Source organism: Hypomesus transpacificus, chromosome 14 (genome assembly GCF_021917145.1).
Source record: "Hypomesus transpacificus isolate Combined female chromosome 14, fHypTra1, whole genome shotgun sequence".
Classification (NCBI taxonomy): Eukaryota; Metazoa; Chordata; class Actinopteri; order Osmeriformes; family Osmeridae; genus Hypomesus; species Hypomesus transpacificus.
The window spans coordinates 919,597-944,670 of NC_061073.1; the positions used below are offsets into that span (position 1 = coordinate 919,597).

General features: G+C 47.5%; 3 protein-coding genes across 6 annotated transcripts; 2 read left to right on the forward strand and 1 right to left on the reverse strand.

Moving 5' to 3' along the window:
* Nucleotides 1-1,748: 1,748 nt before the first annotated feature.
* On the reverse strand, nt 1,749-2,781 carry LOC124476340 (beta-1,3-galactosyltransferase 5-like). Its single transcript, XM_047033436.1, is given in 2 exon segments — nt 1,749-2,382; nt 2,384-2,781. Coding segments are annotated over 2 exon segments (1,032 nt in total).
* A 3,142-nt stretch (nt 2,782-5,923) lies between these two features.
* Nucleotides 5,924-12,495, forward strand: ces3 (carboxylesterase 3). 2 transcript variants are annotated; one of them, XM_047033941.1, is made up of 14 exons: nt 5,924-6,176; nt 6,454-6,588; nt 7,446-7,644; nt 7,935-8,070; nt 8,411-8,544; nt 8,768-8,921; nt 9,483-9,587; nt 9,762-9,863; nt 10,102-10,242; nt 10,970-11,050; nt 11,149-11,290; nt 11,387-11,536; nt 11,707-11,779; nt 12,147-12,495. In XM_047033941.1, exons 2-14 carry the CDS (start codon nt 6,522-6,524, stop codon nt 12,316-12,318), a joined length of 1,656 nt encoding a protein of 551 aa, XP_046889897.1. In that variant the 5' UTR covers nt 5,924-6,176; nt 6,454-6,521; the 3' UTR covers nt 12,319-12,495. The 2 variants fall into 2 exon arrangements, with proteins under 2 accessions (XP_046889897.1, XP_046889899.1); XM_047033943.1 differs by having other exon boundaries at nt 7,449-7,644.
* A 407-nt stretch (nt 12,496-12,902) lies between these two features.
* Nucleotides 12,903-22,165, forward strand: kiaa0513 (KIAA0513 ortholog). 3 transcript variants are annotated; one of them, XM_047033945.1, is made up of 13 exons: nt 12,960-13,013; nt 13,991-14,064; nt 15,021-15,460; nt 15,592-15,691; nt 15,867-15,940; nt 16,156-16,226; nt 16,368-16,575; nt 16,696-16,736; nt 16,991-17,066; nt 17,349-17,426; nt 19,525-19,605; nt 19,688-19,782; nt 20,078-22,165. In XM_047033945.1, exons 2-13 carry the CDS (start codon nt 14,047-14,049, stop codon nt 20,125-20,127), a joined length of 1,332 nt encoding a protein of 443 aa, XP_046889901.1. In that variant the 5' UTR covers nt 12,960-13,013; nt 13,991-14,046; the 3' UTR covers nt 20,128-22,165. The 3 variants fall into 3 exon arrangements, with proteins under 3 accessions (XP_046889900.1, XP_046889902.1, XP_046889901.1); XM_047033944.1 differs by lacking the exon at nt 13,991-14,064 and having other exon boundaries at nt 12,903-13,013; XM_047033946.1 differs by lacking the exon at nt 13,991-14,064 and having other exon boundaries at nt 12,933-13,013; nt 14,915-15,460.
* Nucleotides 22,166-25,074: the final 2,909 nt, after the last annotated feature.

The window sequence follows — 25,074 nt, forward strand, 5'->3', positions numbered from 1 at the left end:
GGACATTGTTGGTATAAGATGGAAACATATCGATACATTAAAATAAATTCTACAGCAATAATTACGCAAATTACCAAACCTTTCATTTGTAATATAGGCTGTAAACGTGCGATTTGAAATGAATTTCAAAATAATTGACCCTTACGTTTGATCTGTCTAGGTTTGCTCTGTTTTCTCCGGGACATGGTTGTCCCCTCAGCTCAGGTCTTCGATCCGATGAAGAGAACTGATCTTCCCACGAAGAACTAGGACTGAAACGCAGCTTGATCTCCGGCCGGAGATATCCGCATTGCCCTTTGATATTCTTTGACGTGAGAGCTACCTGTGGCTAACTTTGGTTACTTTTCGAAGCCCTCCCAGATGCGCGCTCTCTCCGAGTCCTTCCAACGCTCCCGGCGGGTCAGTTTGCAGTGACTTCTCAACCACCGACTGGGTGTCAGTGACCACAATTGTGTCGCCTTTAAAACAATAACGTGTACCGCTGTAGAGTTGAATTTCCTATTTTTTTCGTGGTTCTATTAAGTTGGTTTCCCTCCTGGTTCTCCTATTGCTCTGTCACTTGGAAAGCAGTTTCAATGGAGCTGTAGCGTTACAGTAAGCTACATGGAGCCTACAGAGGAGCGCTGTCACGCCCCGGGAACGCCCCTGCGTCTGACGTAGATCATACGTTCCCTTGATGGGCGTAAGATCCGTGTTCAGTTCATTGTCATGACATGGAGTTATAGTAATTATTATCTTGCAAAAGGCTGGGAATGGCCGTATATTATATGTTGAATTTTTTTAATAATTTAGGCCGACTATAGGAATCCACAAAATACATAACATTGGGATCTTCCTTGTAAATTAAAACAGATGTAAAGAGTTTACATTTCCAGTAAAAGTTAGCGTCTCAGCCCGTAAGAGATACAAAGCCTGGTTTTATCCACTTATGTAAATGTAAACACCATAATGGAACGAAGGTGGTACTCTCCAGGCAGTACACTATACTCGTGCAGTATACTATAGCCTACTCTGCAATGCTCCCATACACATGCCTAACGAGAAAAGTATGCTCAAGGGACCGAAATAACGTGTAAATAATAGTGCCGAAGTAGGCTAACTTCTCAACAAAACCCATTAAGATCCTATATGCCTCTTTTTGCCCTCATCAGTGCAAGGTTTCCATTAGAAACACAGGGAAAGCAGTATATAGTTCATATTCCTGTTTAGACAATTAAAGCTATATGCAAATTGCAGTCGTGAGTGCTATCGAAAGCCTTACTGTAAATTACAAGATGCACATTACAACACTTGTAAATTAATTTACACAAAAATGTAAACAATATACAAAACTTAAAATATTTGACAGAAAACATAAAAAATATATTTTAATGACAGTGGTTTGCTGAAAGGCATTTGTTGTGGTTAAATACCTAAAGTAGTTACTTAGCTAATACAAAATCTGACTAGACTAGATTCCATACTTGAATGCAGTCTTTTTATGCCAAAAGCATTGCTGCCATCTAGTGTTGACTAATACTTCATGTTCAGATAGGGTGTGTGTGTTTTTTCTACAATGTGTGTGTGTGTGTGTGTGTGTGTGTGTGTGTGTGTGTGTGTGTGTGTGTGTGTGTGTGTGTGTGTGTGTGTGAGAGAGAGAGAGAGAGAGAGAGAGAGAGAGAGAGAGAGAGAGAAAGAGAGAGAGAGAGAGAGAGAGAGAGAGAGAGAGAGAGTGTGTGTGTGTGTGTGTGTGTATAAATAGGCAGCATTTAGCAGGGTGAGCCAAATCTCTGTAAGTCCCTCCAGACTGCCTGTAGATTATTGATGCTGTCCATGAGCGTCATGACAACAGAGGAGTAGAAACAGCGTCTGTTACGGTAAGGGGGGTACAGTTTGAAAAGGGCTGAGCTAGGAGGGTAGCTCAAGGCAATCCCCAAGTAGTGCAGACACATCCCAAGGTAGGCGTCCTCAATGTAAATGGCTCTGACCTGTTTGGAGGCTTCCACTAGCTTCCCAGCAAGATCCAAGGAGAAAATATAACCATTCCCTATGAGGTCAGGTGGGAATTTAGAACTGGGATAAACCGTTCTGGGAATGTACCACTTTGAGGTGGGGTCTCGGACAACATTGCTGTTGAGCCGGACAATGCCCGTGATGTAGTTCCTGGTGGGCGTGTCTGGGGCGGCCAGCATGCCGACCAGGTTGTGCACGTTGACGAACATGTCGGAGTCCACCTTCATGGCGTAGGAGGCGTTGGGGCAGCGAGAGTTCAGCCACTCCAGCATCACCATGGTCTTGATGGTCAGGTTGAAGTAGCTGTCCAGGAAGTCACTCTGCAGCAGGTCGTGGTGCTCCAGGCTCTTCGTCTTCAGCTGCTCCTGCTGCCTCTCCACCCCCGCCCCACATGCCCAGCAGGAACAACACACGCACCGCCCGGCCCAGAACCACACCCTCCTTCCCCCAGGTCCGGCGGATCACCTGCCTGGCTTCCAGGTTACTTGGAGCCACCGGCACCATCAGAACCAAGAAGGGAGCCTCGTGCCTCAGAGACTGGTCCAGAATAAAGTGGTAGTTTTGTGGGTAGGCTACTTCATGTGGCGGGATGGTTTCTCCCTGGTTGTGACTGGTCAGGGACTGGGGATGTAAAAGAGTGTCTTTGGGCCACGGTTGGCCCGAGCTGCTGAGTGGCTGTAGGACGAGTAGGGTGGAGCAGACCAGCCCTCCAGTCACCATCATGAGGAATAGGCTCAGGAACACCACCGACTGACTGGGCAGCGGTAGACTGTCATTTCTGTCCTTCATCTGAGTTTTATAACTGAAATGAACACAAGCAGGGGAGGGGAGGGGAGAGAAGGCAAGACACATTTGTGTTTGCATAGTAGGCTGATTAAACTATTGTCTTAAACACATTAGGTTTGAGTCATTTCATCCAGTTAACATGAAGCTTCCTCTGGAGATGAGGAGAGGAGTCAAAGATGGGATGGGAGGGAGGGTGAGGGAGGGGAGAGGAGAAGAGACAAGTTTGTGTTTACATCGTAGGCTGATTGAACAATTGTCTTAAACACATTAGGTTTGACTCATGTCATCCAGTTAACATTAGTCTTCCAATGAGTGATTACCATCAAGGAAGATCTCATCCTTTTAGTCTTTCCCCAGGTCACATAAGCCTGGGTCAATCCTTGGTAAATCACAAAAGTCCATTACCGACAACAAAACTCATAAAGGTTAATTAAATTTGCCTCCCAGTTGGCACAAATCATCCAGTACTTCCTGAAGTATTTAGGGTACACTTGATTGGATCAAGTGAACATAAGTACTTTACAGAAGTTGTCAAAAACATTTTGGAGTCTAGTCTTTACTTCTTGCAGATGGAAATCCAAACCAATTTACCAGTTTCCACTTGTTCCTAGCATGTTGAAGAAGAGAGTCTTGTGCCACATGTCTGAGTGTGTCCAACTGACAGAGAATAGCTTCTCCTCCTACTTGCTCTGGTTCTCTGCTGTAATCTGTGTGGAGATGCAGTGGTATTGGTTAAAATCCTTGTGAAAAGCTTTAATCCTGAAGATTATTGTGTCCTTTATATAGACTCAGTTGTCAAACTGCCAGTGTAAGTAGATAGGCCCATGTTCTGTGTATGGTTTACGGAGCTCTGGTGTCCCTGTTAAGTTATTAAGTTATGAATGAGCAGGGGCGTAGCCAGGACATTATTTCTGGGGGGGGGCCAGCCCTGGCCAGTCTTTTATTTGGGGGGGCACTTGATTGTCTAAAACTACTATTTTTAAACTCACACACTGCATCACTCATAGCAGCAGTTTTCTAACGGTATCCAGTGGTTAGCTGCTAGTCTCCATTGAATGCAGGTACGTTGGTTTGCGTCTTGCGCTGCGGATGGGGGCGTGGCCCAACATGTTGCGAATATGGGGCTTGTAGCGTAAGTGAAAAATGACAATATAAGACGACTTTATAAAAAATATTTGTGAGGTTGGGGGGGGCGGCAGGGTGGCCATTCTCTGACCAATGGTGGCCATGGTCCCCCCTGGCCACCATGTAGCTACGCCCCTGTGAATGAGGGTGTTGCCAGTCTGCCAAGCCTGCTATATACTTGCATTTAAGAAAGTAGAAGCAACCTTGTATCACAATGAAAAACTGACACAGGCTCCACTGACCCCCAGACCCAGAACCAGGCTCCACTGACCCCAGACCCAGGACCAGGCTCCACTGACCCCAAACCCAGAACCAGGCTCCACTGACCCCCAGACCCAGGACCAGGCTCTACTGACCCCCAGACCCAGGACCAGGCTCCCTTTGACCCCCAGACCCAGGACCAGGCTCCCTTTGACCCCCAGACCCAGAACCAGGCTCCCTTTAACCCCCAGACCCAGGACCAGGCTCCACTGACCCCCAGACCCAGAACCAGGCTCCACTGACCCCCAGACCCAGGACCAGGCTCCACTGCCCCCCAGACCCAGAACCAGGCTCCACTGACCCCCAGACCCAGAACCAGGCTCCACTGACCCCAGACCCAGGACCAGGCTCCACTGACCCCAAACCCAGAACCAGGCTCCACTGACCCCCAGACCCAGGACCAGGCTCCACTGACCCCCAGACCCAGAACCAGGCTCCCTTTGACCCCCAGACCCAGGACCAGGCTCCCTTTGACCCCCAGACCCAGGACCAGGCTCCACTGACCCCCAGACCCAGGACCAGGCTCCACTGACCCCAGACCCAGGACCAGGCTCTACTGACCCCCAGACCCAGGACCAGGCTCCACTGACCCCCAGACCCAGGACCAGGCTCTACTGACCCCCAGACCCAGGACCAGGCTCTACTGACCCCCAGACCCAGGACCAGGCTCCACTGACCCCAGACCCAGGACCAGGCTCTACTGACCCCCAGACCCAGGACCAGGCTCTACTGACCCCCAGACCCAGGACCTGGCTCCTCAAAGTGTCCCTCTGTTCACCTTTAACATGATGCCAAACATACATGCATGCACACATACACTGAAAGATACTCCCTCAAAGATATTTACGAATACACACAAACTCTACATACTTCCTCCTTAACAAACTGCCCCGCTTGGGATGTGTGTGATTTTGCATGAACTAGAATGCGTGACCCTGAACCGTGCTTCCTGCAGTGTCGTCAAGGTAACGCAGATGTTATTCTGATCATCTTTCTGAACATTGGCACTGTATAATTGTTATAAAAAAACAACAACAGATCACTTATATATAATATAATACAGCAAAGTCAAATACGAATGTTTCTGTAGAGGATAACGATTTCGCAACAGGACAGGTCGAACTGCTGATGTGTAGACATTGATTCCCACTGGAGGCCCGCGCCAGAGATCAACGATACGGTGTTGACAGGAGGAATCTACACTGCTGCAGCGCTGTGTTTCAGTAAAGTCAACCTCAGGGGCTGTCTGACTGAAGGCTTCTAGAATAGAGCTTCTTACGTCTACACACGCACTCTCGTGTTTAATACTCTGTAATACGTTGACTGCACATTGCATGCTTGGAGATTAGCCCTGGTTGACACGAACTATGGGGCCATAGTCCTGGGTTGTTGTTTTAGCTCAACGTGTTTAATCATATTGGGTAAAAGTACAGAATGTTTACTGTAGGAGTTGACTGAGGGAATGACCTGTGAGGGAGAAGGTCAAAGACCGTTGTTTGGTCAGAAAGACTGTGTGTTCCAGGAGCATCCAGTATCCAGGAGACCAGGTTTAATCAACTGAAACGTTTCTGGAATGCTCACGCTGTGATTTAATAGGATTGTTGCTGGGATTGTAGTTTTGGAAAATGTGTGTGGGTCTACCGGTACATGTGTGTGTGTGTGTGTGTGTGTGTGTGCATGTGTGCGTTGCATGGGGAGGACCCAGAACTATTTGTTTTATCGTAAACAGAGAGGAGTTCTCTGTTTTGGTCAAACTGTGTGCATATGTGTGTTTGTTCTTGTTCTGTGGACTACAAACTCTGGTCTCCCCCCCTATCTCTTCTGTGGACTACAAACTCTGGTCTCCCCCCCTATCTCTTCCACCCGGGCCATGCCTCTGACTTCAGCAGCGGGTGATCAGCTGTCCCTAATCCCCAAAGTCCCCAACCTTAACATGACTTCAGCTGTTTTGGGAATATGTTGTTGGAAATAGTGGGTGTCCTCCTCCAGTAATAGTTGGGATTGAGAGAGAAGTAAGTACCAATTTAACATAAATTGTTTCATGATTTCTCTTTTGGTGCTAATTATCAAGGTTTGCCACCTTCCTTTTGTTTGTTAAATATCCATTTGCATTTATTTGACCTTTTAAAACTTCTACAACCGCTCTTGCAATTGTACAAAGCACATTCCAACTCCTCGTTACACTCTAACCAGTGTACCATGGCTGTTGACTCAATATAAATTCAGCCCACACCCCATCCTTCAAAACTGTGTGTGTGTGTGCTTGTGTGTGTGTGTTTGTGTTCCAAGGGGAGGTCGCTGGTGAAAACAGAGGTAAACCAGAAAGGTCCCTCTGTCTTTCTTCGGACACAGTCAAGATGAGAACACTTTTTCTGCTGCTCTGCCTGGCTTGTGCCTTCCTCCAGACGACCCTGGGAGCTCCAGGTAACAACAAAGTTTTCATCATCATCACAGGCCAGATCACAGATTACACCCCTGCATGATTAGAGGCTGCATTCATGTAATCCTAATTCCTAATTGTATGATTCATGCCAGAAATGAATAAGCACGACAGCATGACTATACGGGTCGTCAGAGCACTACGGCATGTGTTTGGTTTGCTTTTGGTTTTTTGGGATTTGGAAGTTTGAACGTGATTGGCCTGGATGTTCTGAAGAGTTAGGTTGAAGGTCCACCAGCTTGTAAATCTATCGAAAGAGAAGGTCCGCTCTTGCTCTTTCCAAAGAAAAACTGACCGGCGACGTCTTAGAGTGTCAACCGTTTGGTAAAGGTTTTTAGCAATGGTGTCCAGTGTTTGTGCTGTGGTGGGGGGGGGGGGGGGTACTATCACCAACGGTTGTATTTTGGTTGGCTACATTCTCTCATGTGTAGGTGTCATTATATATGTCTGTATAAAATTGTCATATTTTCATAACATGTCACATTGTATCGCATCATATCTTATGATATATATTGTGTGACTTTGTATTGCATCTTATATCGTGTCATATTCATGGTATCATGGTAAAACATTGCATGTTGTATAGCATCATTTCAGATAATATAACATTTGCACATTGTTATTGTAATTCATTATGATATGTCATTGGATGACATTGGATGATTGGATGCAATTAGATTGCATCTAATTGCATCCAATCCGTTCTTGTATTGAGTTGATTGTGGCATATGCCACATGGTACAATACCAGTTTGATTGTGGCATATGCCACATGGTACAATACAAGTTTGATTGTGGCATATGCCACATGGTACAATACAAGTTTGTGACTGTCCCTGCAGCAGAGCCAGGGACAGTGGTTTCCCTGAAGGACGGGAAGGTTCGAGGGGCTTACGCCACCGTGAAGGGCACCGACAGGAGGGTGCAGCAGTACCTGGGGATCCCGTTTGCCCGGCCCCCTGTGGGCCCCCTGCGCCTGGCCGCACCCCAGCCTCCAGAGTCCTGGGACGGGGAGAGAGACAGCACCCTGCAGCCTCCCATGTGAGTGACCACCGTGACCACCGGGACCATGAAGCAATCACTCCTATGTCGTTGACCCTGGGAGCCTTGGATCACAAATCGTTCTGCTTCTCTCTCTGTTTTCTCTCTCCCTGTTTGGTCTTTTTTTTCTCTCTCTCTCTCTCTCTCTCTCTTTCTCTCTCTTTCTCTCTCTTTCTTTCTTTCTTTCTCTCTCTCTCTCTCTCTCTCTCTCTCTCTCTCTGTTCTCCCTTTCTTTCTCCCTTTGTCTCCCTTCCTCTCCCTCTCTGATTCCCTCTCTATGTGTGTGTCAGGTGCATTCAGGACAAAGCTGTGGGCCTGCAGGTGTCCCAGACCATGTCGATAGAGTACACCCTTCCAGCCATTTCTGAGGACTGCTTGTATCTGAATGTGTACACTCCAACAGATAGTGCCTCAGAAAAACTCCCTGTAAGTTAGACTCGATCACACACTGACCTCCACATACAACATTTGGGTTTGGTTTGGTATCCAAAACAAATCTTTCATATCTAACAACAGGAATGTTTCCACAGATCTTTGGCTTACAGCCTCAGGGACAAATGGTCTTACATTATATACATTTGTTTAGGGGTTCCTATTGTTCACTATTAGTAAGTAAGTAAGTATAAAAGGCTCGGACACTCACAAGAGAGGGTCCCATTCTACTCAAAGAGGTCAATTGTTCATTCATATGCCTTTCAGTATGAAAGCTTCCTTGTTCTCAGAGGGTGACCAGTGAACAAGGGGTCCGCTGTGTTTGGTGTCTCAGGTGTTTGTCTGGATCCATGGCGGGGGCCTATCCATGGGCGCTGCCTCACAGTTTGATGGAGCCCCTTTGGCTGCCTACGAGAACATTGTTGTGGTGGTCATACAATATCGCCTGGGCATTTTGGGATATCTAAGGTATGACAGACATGTTTCAGAGTTTTACTCTTTCCTGGCATAGTATAATTTCGTTTTTTGTGTTTCTGTATCCAACCTTTCCTGAGACATGAAGTCCCATTGAAGGATTCTAGCTCATTCCAAAAGAAGTGTGCGGATTAATGCTACTAATATTTTGTAAGCATGTTTTCTAAGTCCTCTAAGTCCATCCTGTGCTGTGGTTTTTCTCGTCGCGTGTGGGCAGCACGGGGGACGAGCACGCCCGGGGGAACTGGGGCTTCCTGGACCAGGTGGCGGCGTTGCAGTGGGTACAGGAGAACATCCATCAGTTCGGAGGAGACCCCCAGTCGGTGACCATCGCGGGCGAGTCTGCAGGGGGCATCAGCGCTTCCACCCTGGTGAGGAGGAGACCCAGAGGCTCAAACTGGGGCCTGTGGCAGCGTTTCTTTGATCTGAGGCCTCAGCTATTGGGCTGTGGAGCCGTGTGTGTTTCTCCATTGAGGAAATGGCATGCCTTTCCTGGTCCCTGGCACTAAAGAGTTAGGGAAACGCTGGCTTAGGACACTGTTCAAGGCCTAAATGTACAAAACAAGCAGGATTTTAATCCTCCCAGTTCCATCCACCCCCTTCTCCCCACTTGTAGTAGCAATATTGTGCAGTTAGTAACATGGGCGTATCTAGCCATATTTTGGGGGGGCTCTATTTTATTCATATTTTTTATCTAAATTTGTTAATTTCTCTTCCTCAAACTCACTAGAGGACACGTAAAAGGATATATTCACAAATTTCCTCTGGGGGAACATGCCCCCAGACCCCCCTAGTTTTGCTGGGTCACAGGAAAAATAATAGGTTTTATCTAGGGGCTTAGCCCCCCCAAAACTGGGAACCTAGATTTGCCCCTGGCTAGTTAATGCGACCAGGAGTCTCCCGCTCTGACACCTGTCTCTCCCGTCTGCCAGACTCTGTCTCCGTTGACAAAGGGCCTGTTTCACCGCGTTGTATTCCAGAGTGGCGTGGCAACCCTGGGCCCATACACAACCAATGTTCCCCTGGTCCAGGCCAAGGTATGGATCAGACTCTTCACCCTGCCACACAAAGGCAAATATCAAGCCAAATACACAAAACACAATATTGTATTTTACTCAAACTGGAGTTGTTTAAATTATGAAGACAACATGAGTGGGATGTGAAACCAGGTTTATCCAAATGTATTGAGTAAGTGAAGTGTGTGTATTTAGACTATTGCCAACCTTATGGAGTGTGATCACCCAGACACACAGCAGCTGGTCAGCTGCCTCAGAGAAAAGACTGAGGAACAACTGGTGAATGTCACAAAAAAGGTAAACATCCACTTAAAAATGAAAACAAACAATCAACGAGTCATTACAATGAACACAATTTGCAGACTGGATCAGAATGGTTTACATTTCAAAGATAATTGTGGATTTAATTTGGTCTCAGTTATCCCCTCGTTTATGAGTCAAGAACATATCGGTATATAGGGGTAGAATTGTTCCAGGACAGGCCACAAGATGGCGATGTCAGACTAAGTTGAGCCATTGAGCTGCTCTGTTTTAGATGAAGATCTACCTGGGGGCTGTAGTAGATGGGGTCTTCCTGACAGACCTACCGGAGGAGCTACTGAAGAAGAAGGAAGTGATGAAAGTTCCTGTGTTGATTGGTGTGACCAATCATGAATTTGGCTGGATCCTTCCTCGGGTAAGTTCTAGAAACAGTCCGCCAGGGCAGAAACACTCATTTGGTATCTCGACAACATCATCTAGCACTACACCAGTTGCAATTGATTGACATTTATTTTTCAGCTGTGAATATTCATATCTCCTGCAGGAATGACACATTTCAAGTGAAGGGCGTCCATCTGATTGATTTATAAAAATGTCTTTCCAAGCAAGATAAACCGTTATTTTCTCGAAAAAAATACATGTGTATATTGTAAAGAAATCTGCAGAAACAGTCACTTATCTGGACAATATACAGTACCTAATCACAGACACAAGTTGGAAATGACAGTTCAGACTCAACACCCTCCCACACAAAGGCACATGTCAAGATAACTGCAACACATATTAAGTATCTCAATCATATACTTAGGAAGATGAGTTTAGGTTCTTGTTATCCAATGAGTTCGTTTTTTCATGTTTAGGTTTCGCTGGCCAATAAAAAAAGTGTGGTTTTCGTTGTGTGTGTGTGTGTGTGTGTGTGTGAGTGTGTGTGTGTGTGTGTGTGTGTGTGTGAGTGTGTGTGTGTGTGTGTGTGTGAGTGTGTGTGTGTGTGTGTGTGTGAGTGTGTGTGTGTGTGTGTGTGTGTGTGTGTGTGTGTGTGTGTGTGTGTGTGAGTGTGTGTGTGTGTGTGTGTGTGAGTGTGTGTGTGTGTGAGTGTGTGTGTGTGTGTGTGTGTGTGAGTGTGTGTGTGTGTGTGTTGACAGGCATTTGCCCCTCCTGGCTGGGACACAGGCATGGACAGAGAGAGCGTCATGGCCATGTTGGCCCTGTTCAATCCTCAAGGGGTGAGATGAGCATCGTTATGGAGGCTGCCTATTGGGGCGGGTGTTGCTGTGGTTGTAGCTACTGTGGACCCCTCCTTAATGTCTCTGTTGTGCCCCAGGTTTCCGGTGCCAACCAGCTCTTGGCTGATGAGTACCTTAAAGATGCCAAAACTCCAGAGGAGATCCGCGATGGGTTCACCCACATGCTGGGGGACGTCTTCATGGTCCTGCCTGTCATCAAAGTGGCTGGGTACCATCGAGGTCAGTAGCAGCGGGGGTTGGCCGTGTCTTCAGGATGTTGAAAAGCATGGTCCTGTGTCACTTGATCTAACTGGGTGGGTCTGGTGGTCTGGTTAGATGCTGGAGCCCCTGTGTACATGTATGAGTTCCAGCACCGGCCGGAGGCACACAAGCTGACCAGGCCTGCCTTTGTCAAGTCCGACCACGCGGATGAAGTGGGCTTCATGTTCGGGGCCTGCTTTTGGAATGGACACATCAAGATCACAGGTATAACCCCCTAGCTTAGCTTCAGCACCTGCTCCGAAGCAGAATCCCAGGCCGATTTTCTACTTGGAAGGCAACCGTTTTATTACCACTGTTGGGTGTGGAAGGACAACATCAATCTGTCATTCTCGCTACTTCCTACTTCCTGTGTGCTGTATGCTTCCTCCAATCAGGTACCATCACTCAGGAAGAGGAAAAGCTGTGCAAGACCATGATGTCATACTGGGCCAACTTTGCTCGCACTGGGTGAGTTGACAAACTCCGACCCCCATTGACAAATGTATATGGGTTTTAAAGTCGAGCAAATATATGGACCCCCTCAGGTAAATAGATGTTGTGTCTTTACTAAAGGGCAAATACAGTATTAATCTCCCCTCAAAACCATTCAAAACACTTTTGTGTCATTTAAAGTCTTTTTTAAGGTGAGGTGAGGCCGACAAGGACACAAGGCGTCATTTCTAACCATTCTGAAACTGTCCCTAGAAACCCTACAAAGGACACACACTGTCACTATGTGTGATCAGCGTCTTTCAACCTAGCGATGAATATGAAAAGATCGATATAACTAACAGAGTGACATTGTCTGCCTGACTGTGCTGCCTGTCTCCCTCAGCTCTCCGAACGGTGCGGGTCTGCTGCAGTGGCCTCTGTTTGGCCAGGACCAGGAGTTCATGGAGCTGGATCTGACCCCGTCCGTCAGCCAGAACATCAGGAAGGAGCAGATCCTCTTCATGACGGTCACCCTGCCCAAGAAACTGGCCACAGCAGCATCTCCTGGTCGCTAGGTTTCGCTGGCCTGTGAGGAGTGAACGACTTCATAACGACTTCAGTAAAGATGACAAGAATTCGTAGGTTACAACGGCACCAGCTTCCGACGCCCCCTGTGTTAACCTCCAATTTGTATCATTTATGATTACTTCTGTTTGTGTCACGCCATAGCTTATTAAAGCACTTTCACTGCATTTGTGTTTCTGTGGTTAATTTGGCTAAACCATGGAGCATGGGGCTGTAGCCATATAGGCCTAAAGTGGGACTGACTACCCAGGGGCCCTAATGGGAATTTTTTTTATTAAAAAACACAAAATCAAAAATATGGAGGGGGAAGGGTGGGGGCGCAAATTGCAATTTCTTTATCTGGCCCAAAATTGTTAGCGGCACCCCTGCCTATATATAAAATAAATAGACACAAGAACTTAAAAATAATGCACTGAAATGCTACCAAATCCCGGTGTAAAAGTAAAACAAAAACAAGTATTGCAGAGCTTTGAGGCTCATAAAAATTATGAATGATGCCTAGGCGAGGTCATGGAACTCAAAGTTCCTGTTTCATGTCAGTGTACACGTCATTGGATTCCCCCTGCATCACGATCATTGACTACTGCGCATGCGTACCCCAGCGTACAGTGGCCAGCAGAGTTCCGCCGAGTACAGGGAAGACTCCCTCCTTTCAGCTGGCTGGTACCTTCCTGGGAAATTTCATGTACGTACAGCTGTTATTTTGTATGATAACTGTTTTATTATTTGTCAACATGCGCACATTTCCGTTTCAGTAAGTCCCATTACACCATTTATTTTGTTACTTTGAGTAGAACAGCAATAGTTGTGTAGCAATTTCGAAATTACCAAACCTGGTTTATGTCTCGTGATGTTTGTTTTTCATAATTGAATGGTCGGGGCTGGCTAGCTACAGCGACGACCTCGGGTAACGGCAGTGATGCTTGACTAACCTGGGATACCGTGTGGGGGATATCCCGTGTCCTTCATCAAAGCTGGTTTTCCGCAATGGTTTCCCTAATAGCCTAGACAGCACACACAAGGAAACGCTTGTTTTTGCTTGAGTGACAGTCGCACTGGCTTGTGTTTGTTCAATGTTATTTCCTGTCAAATGTATGTCAAGTGCACTGCTTAATACAGCCGAACTAATAATAATAAAATGTGCCCTGCAAGAACCACTTATTCAGCTGGCAGTTCTGTTAAATGCGTAGAGTTGGCCCAGTGTTCTAATGACCCCTGCTGTGTTTCACGACCACAACAAATGTACCAGTAAATGTGGATCTTTACTCTAGTAAACAAAATTAGCGCAAATGTGTGGCAGCGTTAAACATGGAATCCTGGTTTCTGTTCGTGGCCGTGGTGTGGTTGCTCCCTGGTTTACGTTGGCTCGTGAATCGGAACTCGTTTTTTGTTCATCTGACGCTGCTCACGGTGATAAACTGTCTCCCAGTTATATGGTTTACATCCTCTAAGTTCGCTGTGGATGTTAACTCAACTGTACAAATAAGATTATGTTCAGTTCAAGGCCTACCTACAAGGTGAAACAACATTAAGATATACTATGTATTCTATTCAAATTCAAGACTGTTTTTGCTTACGAAATTTTAGCTTTGCATTAATTATACAAATAATGGTGTCTGTCTTTTCTTAAAGACTTTCTCTCTCTCTCTCTAAATCCTCTAGGTAGACCTGCTCAGTAACGCTTGTCAGTATGCAATCATATTGATGGACGGCCTTGTATGCAGCATTCCCCTGAGGTGGAGAGAGAGAGACAGAGTGTGTGTGTGTGCGTGTGTGTGTGTGTGTGTGTGTGTGTGTGTGCTTATTGAAGCAAAACTACCGCAGTCTGTGCAGTCTGAGGATGGAGTGCTGAGATTTACTGAACATGAAGAAGTGTGTGCATGTGCGTGTGTCAGTACATTGGTGTGTGTGTGTGTTTGGGGGGGTGTCATTCCCTGCCTGACAGGGGAGCGGGCTGCAGTGGGGAACCTTACAATCAAAAACATTCTATCTTTCTCTGTCTCTCTCTCTCTGTCTCTCTCTATGTCTCTCTCTCACTCTTTCTCTGTCTCTCTCTCTGTCTCTGTTTCCCTCTACCTCTCTGTCTCTGTCTCTGTCTCTCTCTCTCTCTGTCTATCTCTGTCTCCCTCTCTCTCTCTCTCTCTCTCTCTCTCTCTCTCTCTCTCTCTCTCTCTGTCTCTGTCTCTGTCTCTCTCTCTCCCTCTCTCTCTTTCTGTCTATCTCTCTTCATATCAGCTCAGGGCCTCGTGATGAAGCCTGAGAGATGTGGAAGCGCCATGTGAGATCTCACCATCTGTGAAGGAGCTGTTGATAAGAGCTATTTTCAGCAACATGAGAACGGAAAACTCGGCTGCCAGGGCTTAACCCACCTTTTAGAAGTCCCACAACAATCAAATCAATGGAGGCACTACATGTTTGATGGACCCTTTGCACAATCGCGTGTGGTCAGCTGCTACAGTGGGGCTGAGAGAGAGCCAGATATTGTTAGGAGGAGGGATAGCCTAGTTCCATAATCAACGTTCACCCCGACCGGTTGCTGACCCCCCCTCCCTCCCTCCTTCCCCCCCTCCCTCCCCCCCTCTCCAGACATGGTGTATCCTTTGCCTGCAGTACAACAGGGCCACCAGTGGACGGGAGAGTCGTAACCAGGACAACTGTGCCCCCTCCCCCACTGTCGTCTGCTCCCATCCAGGCCACCATGGAGGGTGTAGCTGTAGACAACCTCATCGACTTCGACCTTCCCACCTCTCCAGAGGACTCGGCACCCCCCTCGGATACTCCCCCCAGCGCGGTGCTTCTACACAGGGACATTTTTTCAAGCGAGCCCCTGGTCCCAAATCTGGCCTCCTTTGCCCAGCCAGCCCCTTTGCTCGCTGAGCCCATGGCCCCCATGGCTCCCACTGCTCCAGAGGGGCCCTCGGACACCCAGCAGCACGCAGGCGGGGAGGGGGGCGTCGACAGCGACGCCACCGAATCAGCCGATAGCGACAACGACATGGACCTGCCCTCTGAGCGGTGGGAGCTGAGACGGTCATCCTCCTCGTCCAATCACAGCGCGGAGGAGGGTGGGGCAGAAGCAGGGGAGAGGCGGGGCTTTATGAAGGCCTACGTAGAGAAAGTGTTTCATGGAAAGTAAGTGTATCTCTCTCTCTCTCTCTCTCTCTGTGTCTCTCTCTCTGCCTCTCTCTCTGTCTCTCTCTGCCTCTCTCTCTCTCTCTGTCTCTCTGTGTTGAGCCTACCTCAGATGTCTCTCCATGTTCCAGGGAGGACTTCGACATGGAGGAGAAGGCTCGATTCGGGGAGCTGTGTTGTGAAGAGAACTCCAAGGGCAGGGAGTGGTTTGCAAAATACGTCAATGCGCAGGTAAATATTACACTGGGACAATTGCGCCGGATAATAAGACTGATAAAGCCCCCGTCCCTCAGGCTGAAAGGCTGCGAGCTGTGTTCTGTTTGGGCCTCACTTCACGGCCGCTAATCACCTTGTGTCTGGTATCTGACGAATGAAGTAAACACACAGAGACACCCGTCTGTTTCAGCGCTGCAACTCCAAGTGTGTGAGCGAAGCCACCTTCTACAGACTGGTGCAGTCGTTTGCAGTCGTGCTGTTTGAGTAAGTCTCACTACCACACCTACGGTTGCAGATTTTTGTATGTATTTAGAACTTAGCAACTGGATAATCACCATAGGATGTACTGGAAGGGTGTGGATGTGGTTGTCTGGGTGTGGATAATGGGGGAAGATTGAAGCTTCAGTCAAGCGGAGAAGTGTTACACAGGTACATTCAGCAAGTGTGTGTGTGTGTGTGTGTGTGTGTGTGTGTTCCAGGTGCTACCAGATGGATGACTACAGTCCAGCCAAAAACCTAATGACCATGTGCTTTACCTACTACCACATTGGTAAGAAATGTCAGGTCTCTCTACTGGGCCTTAATATGTTCAGGGTTACAATCATGTTAGTTTGCCATGTGTTGGCAGGTAGTCCAGTATCTTCTTGAAGGGTTCAGATGTCCTGTAAGTGTAGCTCCCCCTCCCTGCCAGGTAAGGTCCAGCTGTCTCCTACTGAGCTGCTGGACCATGGACCGCCGGTCGGACTGGACTCCTACCTGAACAAGACCAACTCGTGGCTGACGGGCAAGAAGGGCGCCGCGGAACGCCTCCTCAAAACCACCTCGGCCAGGACCGAAGTCAAAGGCTTCTTCGGAGGCCTGGAGAACAAGCTGAGGGGGCCGAGCGCTCGCAGGAACGAGTGAGATGCTTCTCTCCCTGTCCTCCCTGATCTCAGGCGACATCAACTGTCAGCCAGCGTTAGTCTTAGTAGCTCGTGTGTTTTCACACGGCTCACTGTCCTCCTGTTTCTGTTTTCCAGTGAGGGAGAGAGCCCGATTGAGACAAAGCCCAGAACTCCAGGTATGTTACCTTCGGAGTTGGATATCCCTATTCTGCTTAGCTATGATCAGGGGTGCCGCCAGGAATTTTGGGCCCCATGAAAAAAAAAATGAAAAAAAAAAAAAAACTTTATAATTTCTATTAGTTTTTAGTTTTTGGGGGGCTTGGAATTGTCCTAACTTTCCCCCCCTATACGGCGCCCCTGGCTATTATCAATTAGTAGAACATGACCTGACAAAGGAATCCCTTCCTGTCTTTGTACCCCGCGGTGATAGTGTCGTCTGATGGCCCTGAGGAAAGAAAAGGACAGAAGATTTACCTGTACACACACCTGAAGCAGCAGCCCATCTGGTACGCCTGCCCGTCCTCTTCACTCCTCATCACGTCTTCTGGGTTCTACTTAGCTTTACTGGGTTCTACTTAGCTTTACTGGGTTCTACTTGGCTTTACTATGTTCTACTTTGCTTTACTGGGTTCTACTTAGCTTTACTGGGTTCTACTTAGCTTTACTGGGTTCTACTTAGCTTCACTGGGTTCTACTTAGCTTTACTGGGTTCTACTTAGCTTTACTGGGTTCTACTTAGCTTTACTGGGTTCCACCTCGTCGTCCTGACCTCCCCTTGCGTTCTACAGGCACACGCTGCGCTTCTGGAACGCGGCCTTTTTCGACGCCGTCCACTGCGAGAGGAAGAAGAGGTCGCCCACCACCAGGTGAAGGGCTTGTGGGAGGGGTGGGGGGTGGGGGGAGGGGGGGATGAGAGGACAAACGCAGGGCTGGGGGGGGGTCGCACTGAAAGCTTTTCTTTTTTTTTTTTTTTTAAGGATTAAATCATGAAGTGAGCTGAGGGCGTTCCCTCTGTCCGTGGGGATTGAGAGCAGCGTTTGTTTGTTCTCTGTAGCTGCTGTAACGACTGATCAGCCATACTTTGCCCATAAAAGATCAGATGTACTGTAAATGAGACGTGCATTGTGAGGCGTGCGCGTGCGTGTGTGTGTGGCTGCATAGTTGTAGGTGCAGGCGTCTTTGTCTGTGTGTTCTCTGCTCTTCTCTCCTGTGTTCTGTCTCCGCATGTCTGTTTAACCCCGTTTGTCTCCTTGTGCCTCGTTGCCGGGCAGGGGGACGGAGGAGGAGGAAGAGGGAGACGAGAGGTCTGTCCTTCTTTCAGCCCGCAGCCCCCTCCATATGGCAGACAGAGAGGGGAGGAACAGAGAGAGGAAGATCAACAAGGGAGATAGAGAGGAGGGGCGAAAACGCAGGGGGAAAGAGATTGTTAAAAGAAAGACATAGAGATAGAGTGAGGAGCAGACATGAGCGAGGAGTGGAGCAGATGGGATCTGGGCATTGGGGCTTGAAGCGAGGGAAGGAGGAGGATCTGCCGGAGGCTCGATGAAGCAGCGTGTGGAATCAGCTGTGGGTTTCAAACGAGTACCCATAGGCTAGCACAGGAGCAGTGGAACAACAGCTGGAACTCTGTAGCCTGAACCCAGCCTAGAAAATACTCTGTCTGTGTCTACATACTCTGGCCCAGCCTAGGAAGGTCCAGTATAGGCCAGCTTTGAATGCCAGTCTTGTGCGGTCCGATGGTCATCTCGTCTGTGCTTGTGGTTGACCTTCCTGAGGTCGTTCCGGCAAAGTGCTATACGGCAGTTTGTCGTCAGTTGCATGTTGCTCGTGACCTGGATGTTTTGAAGTATCGTCATGGATACCGACCAGTGTATGCTTTTGGCGATGCCTCTCACACGCTGGGTCATAAAGAGGCAGACCTGGGGAATACTACACTACCACTGTAGTTATTTTTCATACTCTCTCTCTCTCTTTCTCTCTCTCTCTCTCTCTCTCTCTCTCTCTCTCTCTCTCTCTCTGTCTCTTTGTCTCTCTCTCATGCTGCATGCTACCTTCCATCCCCACTGGCTGAAGCTCTACACTCTCCCTCCGTCACAAAAAAATCATCACATGCCAGTTATGAGTTTGGTTTGTCCATGTCTAGAGGTCCCCATGTTCTGTTATCTGTTTGCTGTTGTTTTTGCCCGGCTGTGAATACCAGGTCTCTATGCCTGGTCTCTAGACTGGGCCTGTATACTTGGTCTCTAGACTAGGTTTGTATACATGGTCTCTAGACTGGGTCTGTCTACCTGGTCTCTAGACTGGGTCGTATACCTGGTCTCTAGACTGGGTCTGTCTACCTGGTCTCTAGACTGGGTCTGTCTACCTGGTATCTAGACTGGGTCTGTCTACCTGGTCTCTAGACTGGGTCTGTCTACCTGGTCTTTAGACTGGCTATCTATACTAAGTTTAAATGATCCTGCACTGCTGGAGAAGATCATCTGTCTTGTCTCATGTGTTTGCGATGCATGGGAATGGTTCTTAGTTGGATCTCAGACTCTTGTCTTTTAGGTTGGGTTTTCTTACAACAGGCGCGATGAGATGTTAGTTTGAGAGCATCCATCTAGATGTGAGTCTTTCCTTTCAAACGAAAAATGCTTTAAAAAGTTTTAAAGCTTTGGATGTTTCAAATAGGCCATTCCAAAACAACCAAATATACTTGTTTAAACTGAGTAAAACCTCCTGGTCTGTTGTTCCCCAACCTGGCTTATCAGAGACGCATTCTGTGGTTTCCATCCTAGAAAGAGCTCATTTCATCGTAAGGCAACATCGAAGTACTTGAACCCTCCGTGGTCCCTGTTGGCTTCACGCGTCTGCCTTCTGCTTGCGAATGAAGACCATGTGTGCTCTGGTGCGGCCCCGGATAGATGGTCAGGGTGAACCACGTTTGACCCCTGACCCCTACCTGCTCTCTTCCTGCTCCAGGGAGAAGTGGTGTCACATGACTGAGGAGGAGAAGGAGGACAGCTCCAGGTTCAACGAGAACATCGCCTTTGGCCAGCTAGGGTAGGTTCCAGCCATCCATGAGGAGGTTTATGGGACGAGCGTTCATGTGGTCCTTAGTCTGAACTCGCTTCTGTGTTCTCAGGACCTTCACACACAACATGTTGGCCTTTGGCCTCAGTAAGAAGCTCTGCAATGACTTCCTGAAGAAGCAGGCCATCATCGGCAACCTGAATGAAGGTAGATTTCACGTCAACGTTGACGAAAGTCTCAGCCAGTATCAGTTCATGAACCTAAATGAGAACAAGAACCAATAGGAACGCACCGATGGAAGTGCATTACGCTGCATTTAACGCTGCAGTGCTTCTCGTGGTATCGGCGAAATGTACCTTTTTTTTAATCTGCTGAATTTAATTAATGACAAATTAATTGTTGTCACTTTGGATAAAAGTTCAATAAACAAAAGGACATGCATGGCACATCATTCATTATGTTTTTAATTGAGCACGTTGTGTGTGTGTGTTTCCCATCTTAGAACAGTACAAGCTCCTGAGTGACCACATAGACAAGATGGCTGTGGAATGAACACTGAAGAACAACAGAACAGGACGCTGTTCCCATGGCGACCACCATTACCAGACACCAGTCTGCCATAGCGTCTGAACTCTGACCCAATTTTCTGTGCACTTTGACCCAACGTTAAACTCTAACCCAACCTACTTTGAACTCGGACCCAATTCACTCTGACCCAACTGACTCCAACTCAGCAAGCCTACTGGCCAGTATATAACCCCTCACCAGCAATAACACACTACGTTCACCACAAATATATCTGATCATGTAGTCCAGCCATTGTGGCCACATCCTGCTCCTCTTACCTCAGTCAAGCCACGCGAACAATGTCAACACGCCAAGCTTGTCAGTGTTAAGGCCTCTACGTCCATGTAGGTGTCTCCTGTCTCTGATCCAGAGCTCCTTTCCCGTGTCCTGGTGTGGCAGCCGCCTGCATGCATCCTGAGTCTGGTCTGTGTCTGAGACACACGTAGGTGACAGACCATCTGCATAACAATAGAACATGTTTATCCTCTGTACAGTATGTGTTGTGTGTGTCTGCCTCTGCTCTCCTGAAGTAGATCATGTTTATATTCCCCCCCCCCCCCCCCCAGTAACACGTTAGTCATCACCCCCACCCCACCCCCCAAAGACACCCTGCTCAGAACCGTGTCCTTACAAAGGATGTGATTGGACGTACTTTGTGTCCAGTGCTTAATGACCTTTTGAGCATGAAGCCCCTCCCTCAGTCCGAAGTGCCTTGTCTCTCAAACCCTGACCTGAGGACATCTCTCCTCGCCTGTGTCTGTTGAAAGCCATCACCCCCGTACAGTGACGACAGCTATCAGAGAAACACTATACGGTCCTAATGACCCGCGTAACCTGTAAAATGTCCTGTTCTAAAAGGAGACTTAGCAAAATCATTTGGAAGTCTTAGTCCGTCCAGGGTAGAGTAAGTTTGCCTGCTAGTGGATGACGTGCAATGTGCAGGTGTTTTTGTGTGAGTTCTTCCTGACGTAGTTGCAATGACCATGTTAGGTGTTGGGTCGAGCTAGACCCCAGACATGTCTGTGTTTGTGTCTGTATGTACATGTGTTCCTAACCCAGCTGCATGAGAGCCTCTGTGAGCGTGCTCGTAGCTCTTTACCGTCACCACGCCGTCCGTGCTTTGTGCATGCGTGCTCGCCTGTGGCATGTCGAACAGCATTGTCCTGAAGCATGCATGGACTCTCTAGGTCAGACGCACTACTGTGTTTGGCCTCCAGGTGGCACTGTAGTTTAAAGCTTTTAAATGGGGGTAGAAATGATGTGATGAGTGAACGGTTATTTAATATTTCCTGAGGGACAAAGAGATAAACAAACTGATACATACAGGATGTGTTCTCACTATGGGTGTTTGTTTTGTTCTTTTTTCTGCTGGATCCAAGTACTCTAACATGTTTTCCTAAAGATTATAGTATAAGTCTTGACGACAAGTCTAAATCACTTGATTATTTCTAGTATTTCTATTTATAATATATTTTTTCACTCGAGTTTCATCGGCTCTATTGCGTAAAATCATGTGACTGTATTGTGATCTTCTGCCTACCGTCTCCATGGATACCTATTTCTTAATGCGAGCCTTGAAGTGCCCTCTCATCCTTTTTCCCCGAACAAGTCATTCATCAAAAGGTTTAACTGGTGTGTGGGAACGTTTAATAACGTTTCATCCTTGTTCACTGCATCTGTGTCTGTCTGTTCCTCTTGTGTGTTCTGCTGTGGCTTGAGCTCCTGTCCCTCTGCTCCTCCTTCAGTCTTCCACCACCTCCTCCCCCCCTCTCTCTCTACTCAGTCCCTCACTATCATCCCATTGTTGTCCCCCCACTGGCCCCCTCCCTCACTGGACCAGTGAGTAGACCACATTCCTCCTCTCGGATCCCTCCCCAGTCTTGTGACTTCAATAGCTCGGCTCCTTTACATAGCCCCTGTTGTGAAACCACTGCTTGTGTATTACAACTATTTGTGTTGTGTTTGCATGGATGTATGATTATGAAGGAATATGTCGCCGATAATAAATATATTTTAACGTGAACTCTGTGTGTGTGTGTGTGTGTGTGTGTGTGTGTGTGTGTGTGTGTGTGTGTGTGTGTGTGTGTGTGTGTGTGTGTGTGTGTGTGTGAGAAAGAGAGATGGAGAGTGTGTGAGACCAAGGCCCACCCTGTCAGTCCAAATGCTGGATGTAAACAAACAGCGGCTACGCTGGCTTCACTCTGATTGGACAGCGTGTAATGAGCTGTGAATGGCCAGCCAGGGATGTCACACTTTCGAAGGCTCAGCCTCAGATAATTAATCCCAGACCTGCCACACTCAGGGTACACACACACACTCAGGGTACACACACAGTCAGGGTACACACACACACACTCCTCAAAAACATACAAATGATAATTAAAATAGTATGGCTGTTTAGCATCGTGTGTGTGTGTGTGTGTGTGTGTGTGTGTGTGTGTGTGTGTGTGTGTGTGTGTGTGTGTGTGTGTGTGTGTGTGTGTGTGTGTGTGTGTGTGACTGATGCACACATAGATGAGTGGGCTAGAAGGGGCCATGGCTTGACAGACCTTCACCCCACTGAGGGAGGAGGGACAGACGGAGGAGGGACAGACAGGGAGGAGGGACAGACGGAGGAGGGACAGACAGGGAGGGGGGACAGACAGGGAGGGGGACAGACAGGGAGCGGGGCAGACAGGGAGAGGGACAGACAGGGAGGGGGGCAGACAGGGAGGAGGGACAGACAGGAGGAGGGACAGACAGGGAGGAGGGACAGACAGGGAGGAGGGACAGACAGGGAGGAGGGACAGACAGGGAGGAGGGACAGACAGATAGGGAGCGGGGCCCAGACTCCAGCTCTGTTTGCTGTGAGACAGGCGTCAACATGGTGGTCCAGGCAGGGGGCTACAAGCTTCTTTCAGGGTGGGGTACACACACACACCTACACACATACATAAACACACTTGCATATACACATGCAGACATGCTTTGTGTTTGCAAACACACAAACATAAACACAAACACAGGGAAAAAGAAACGAAAAAGGTTTTTCTGATCTGCTATTCTTCATTTCTTATCTTCAGTGAATATTGGGAAGGTGTGTCGGAAAGGAGACCATAGTCTCAGTGGTGTGTCACCCTCAACCACACTAGGTAGCATAGCAACAGACACTAGTTGCGTGGACAATGTCACTTCAGTGTCTAGTCTTCTAAAGCATCATAACTGCTTGACAGTATCAAGGACTATCAAGGAACCTGTCTGCCAAACTGAACTGCCTTCCTGATATAAAACTATGTAGGAAACTATAAGCCCAGCAGGCTCTGAACCCTGCCGAGACTCTGATTATTTATGTTCGATTTGCAATGTCTAAAAAATAAATATTGAAAAGTTTGTTTTCGAGTAGTGTTTGTTTTGTTACTCGCTCTGCAATTATCCTCTCATGTAATCATGTCTTTACTGTGTGGTCACATCTGCAGCAGATTGTCAAGTGTTTTATTGTCGTAACCTTTCTGTGTATTTTCCTTAGCTGGAATATGTTTCTGTCCATGGTTATGCTCATGGTTTGGAGATAACTGCCTTGTTTTTCTGGCTAGGGAAAAACATAAATGGCATCTCAAACCGAGCGTTGTTTATTTGTCTGTCATTTCAAGTGTTTATGCGTGTGTGTGTGTGTGTGCTGACTCTAAGCAGCAGGTCAACACCATGCTAAACTGTGTATCTGAGGCGGATAACGATGTATAGAACTGGCTGCCAGGAAACCTAACTTGATTAGCTGCTAATGTAGCTAGCAGGGATCCCATCAATCTTCATCCCAGCCCTGCCCTCCCTCTGCGATGAGTGTGTATTTGGACAACGATCGGTTTATGTAGAGAGTGAAAAAACATAATAAACATGTAGATTAAAACCCCTTTTTCGAAGGCGATGGTTTGAACTGGCAGGATCCAGAGACAAATGCAGAGCTGATTACACATGAGATGGGATTGATGACAAGTGGCGGGATCAGCGCTGTTCTTCTCCCTCTCATCGAGACACTGAGCTCATTCGTCAAGGGGTGGATGTGTGGAGGCCGGCATCAAGCCTGAACCCGGACACGCCCTGAACCCAGAGTGCTAACGCCCCACACTTGAACAAGGGCGTCCCATATCTGTCACTTGACTTAGCCTGCAATGATTGCTTCAGCATTACACCGTGGGTGGCCCTATACTGTAGATGGTCTACAGATGCTTCAATTATCAACAAGCTATCAAATACAACTCAAGTGAAAAACAAAGTTGAAGTTAGAGTTATAGGATAAATGTTTGTTAATAGTTAGTACACTAACTATGTGTCTACTGTTGAAGACAGCTGGTTGGCCACTGCGAGTAAGAATGGAAATTTTTCCTCTCGTCTGAGTGCTTCCTGTAGATTATTTACAACTCACCACTTCCAGGTGAGAGGTCAACCCTTCTTTTCTAACGTCCTTCCTCATAGACATGCTCAGGAAGAGCAAAGCTGCGGTAAAGTGAACTTGGGTCATATAGTCCCATACAGATTTTTGGCCACTGGATAACAATGCATTGCCCATATTTAGTCAATTATAATTGTGCCAAAGGGTTTACCTGGATATCACACAATAGGAGAATACAGTGGCTCTTTATGAAGATTTGATGGATTTATATAATTTATTGGTATAGTTTCAATGTCTTAGGCCTACTTGAAATAGTAATATCTAAATATACTGACTTCTCTTTCTTTTTTTCTTTCTTTTTATTCTATATTTGTGTTGTGCTTTTACTCTCTCTCTCTCTCTTTCTCAGCCTTCAGACTTTTTCAGCATGACGTTTTATTTACACATCTGACCAGAAGAATCCTATACACAGGAAATGCTTGTGATTGTGAGTTACCAGCCTCAAATGTGGGGACGTTTATTTATTTCTGCAAGCATTCCTGATGTGCACTCTGAAGGACTGTGGT

Coding starts and splice junctions, on each gene's coding strand:
- ces3 (XM_047033941.1), top strand. CDS start 6,522: ATGAGAACACTTTTTCTGCTGCTCTGCCTGGCTTGTGCCTTCCTCCAG. Junction 9,588..9,761: donor TTCCCCTGGTCCAGGCCAAG/GTATGGATCAGA, acceptor GTGTGTATTTAG/ACTATTGCCAACCTTATGGA. Junction 11,537..11,706: donor TGGACACATCAAGATCACAG/GTATAACCCCCT, acceptor TCCTCCAATCAG/GTACCATCACTCAGGAAGAG.
- kiaa0513 (XM_047033944.1), top strand. CDS start 12,918: ATGCGTACCCCAGCGTACAGTGGCCAGCAGAGTTCCGCCGAGTACAGG. Junction 13,014..15,020: donor ACCTTCCTGGGAAATTTCAT/GTACGTACAGCT, acceptor GCTCCCATCCAG/GCCACCATGGAGGGTGTAGC. Junction 17,427..19,524: donor AAGAGGTCGCCCACCACCAG/GTGAAGGGCTTG, acceptor TTCCTGCTCCAG/GGAGAAGTGGTGTCACATGA.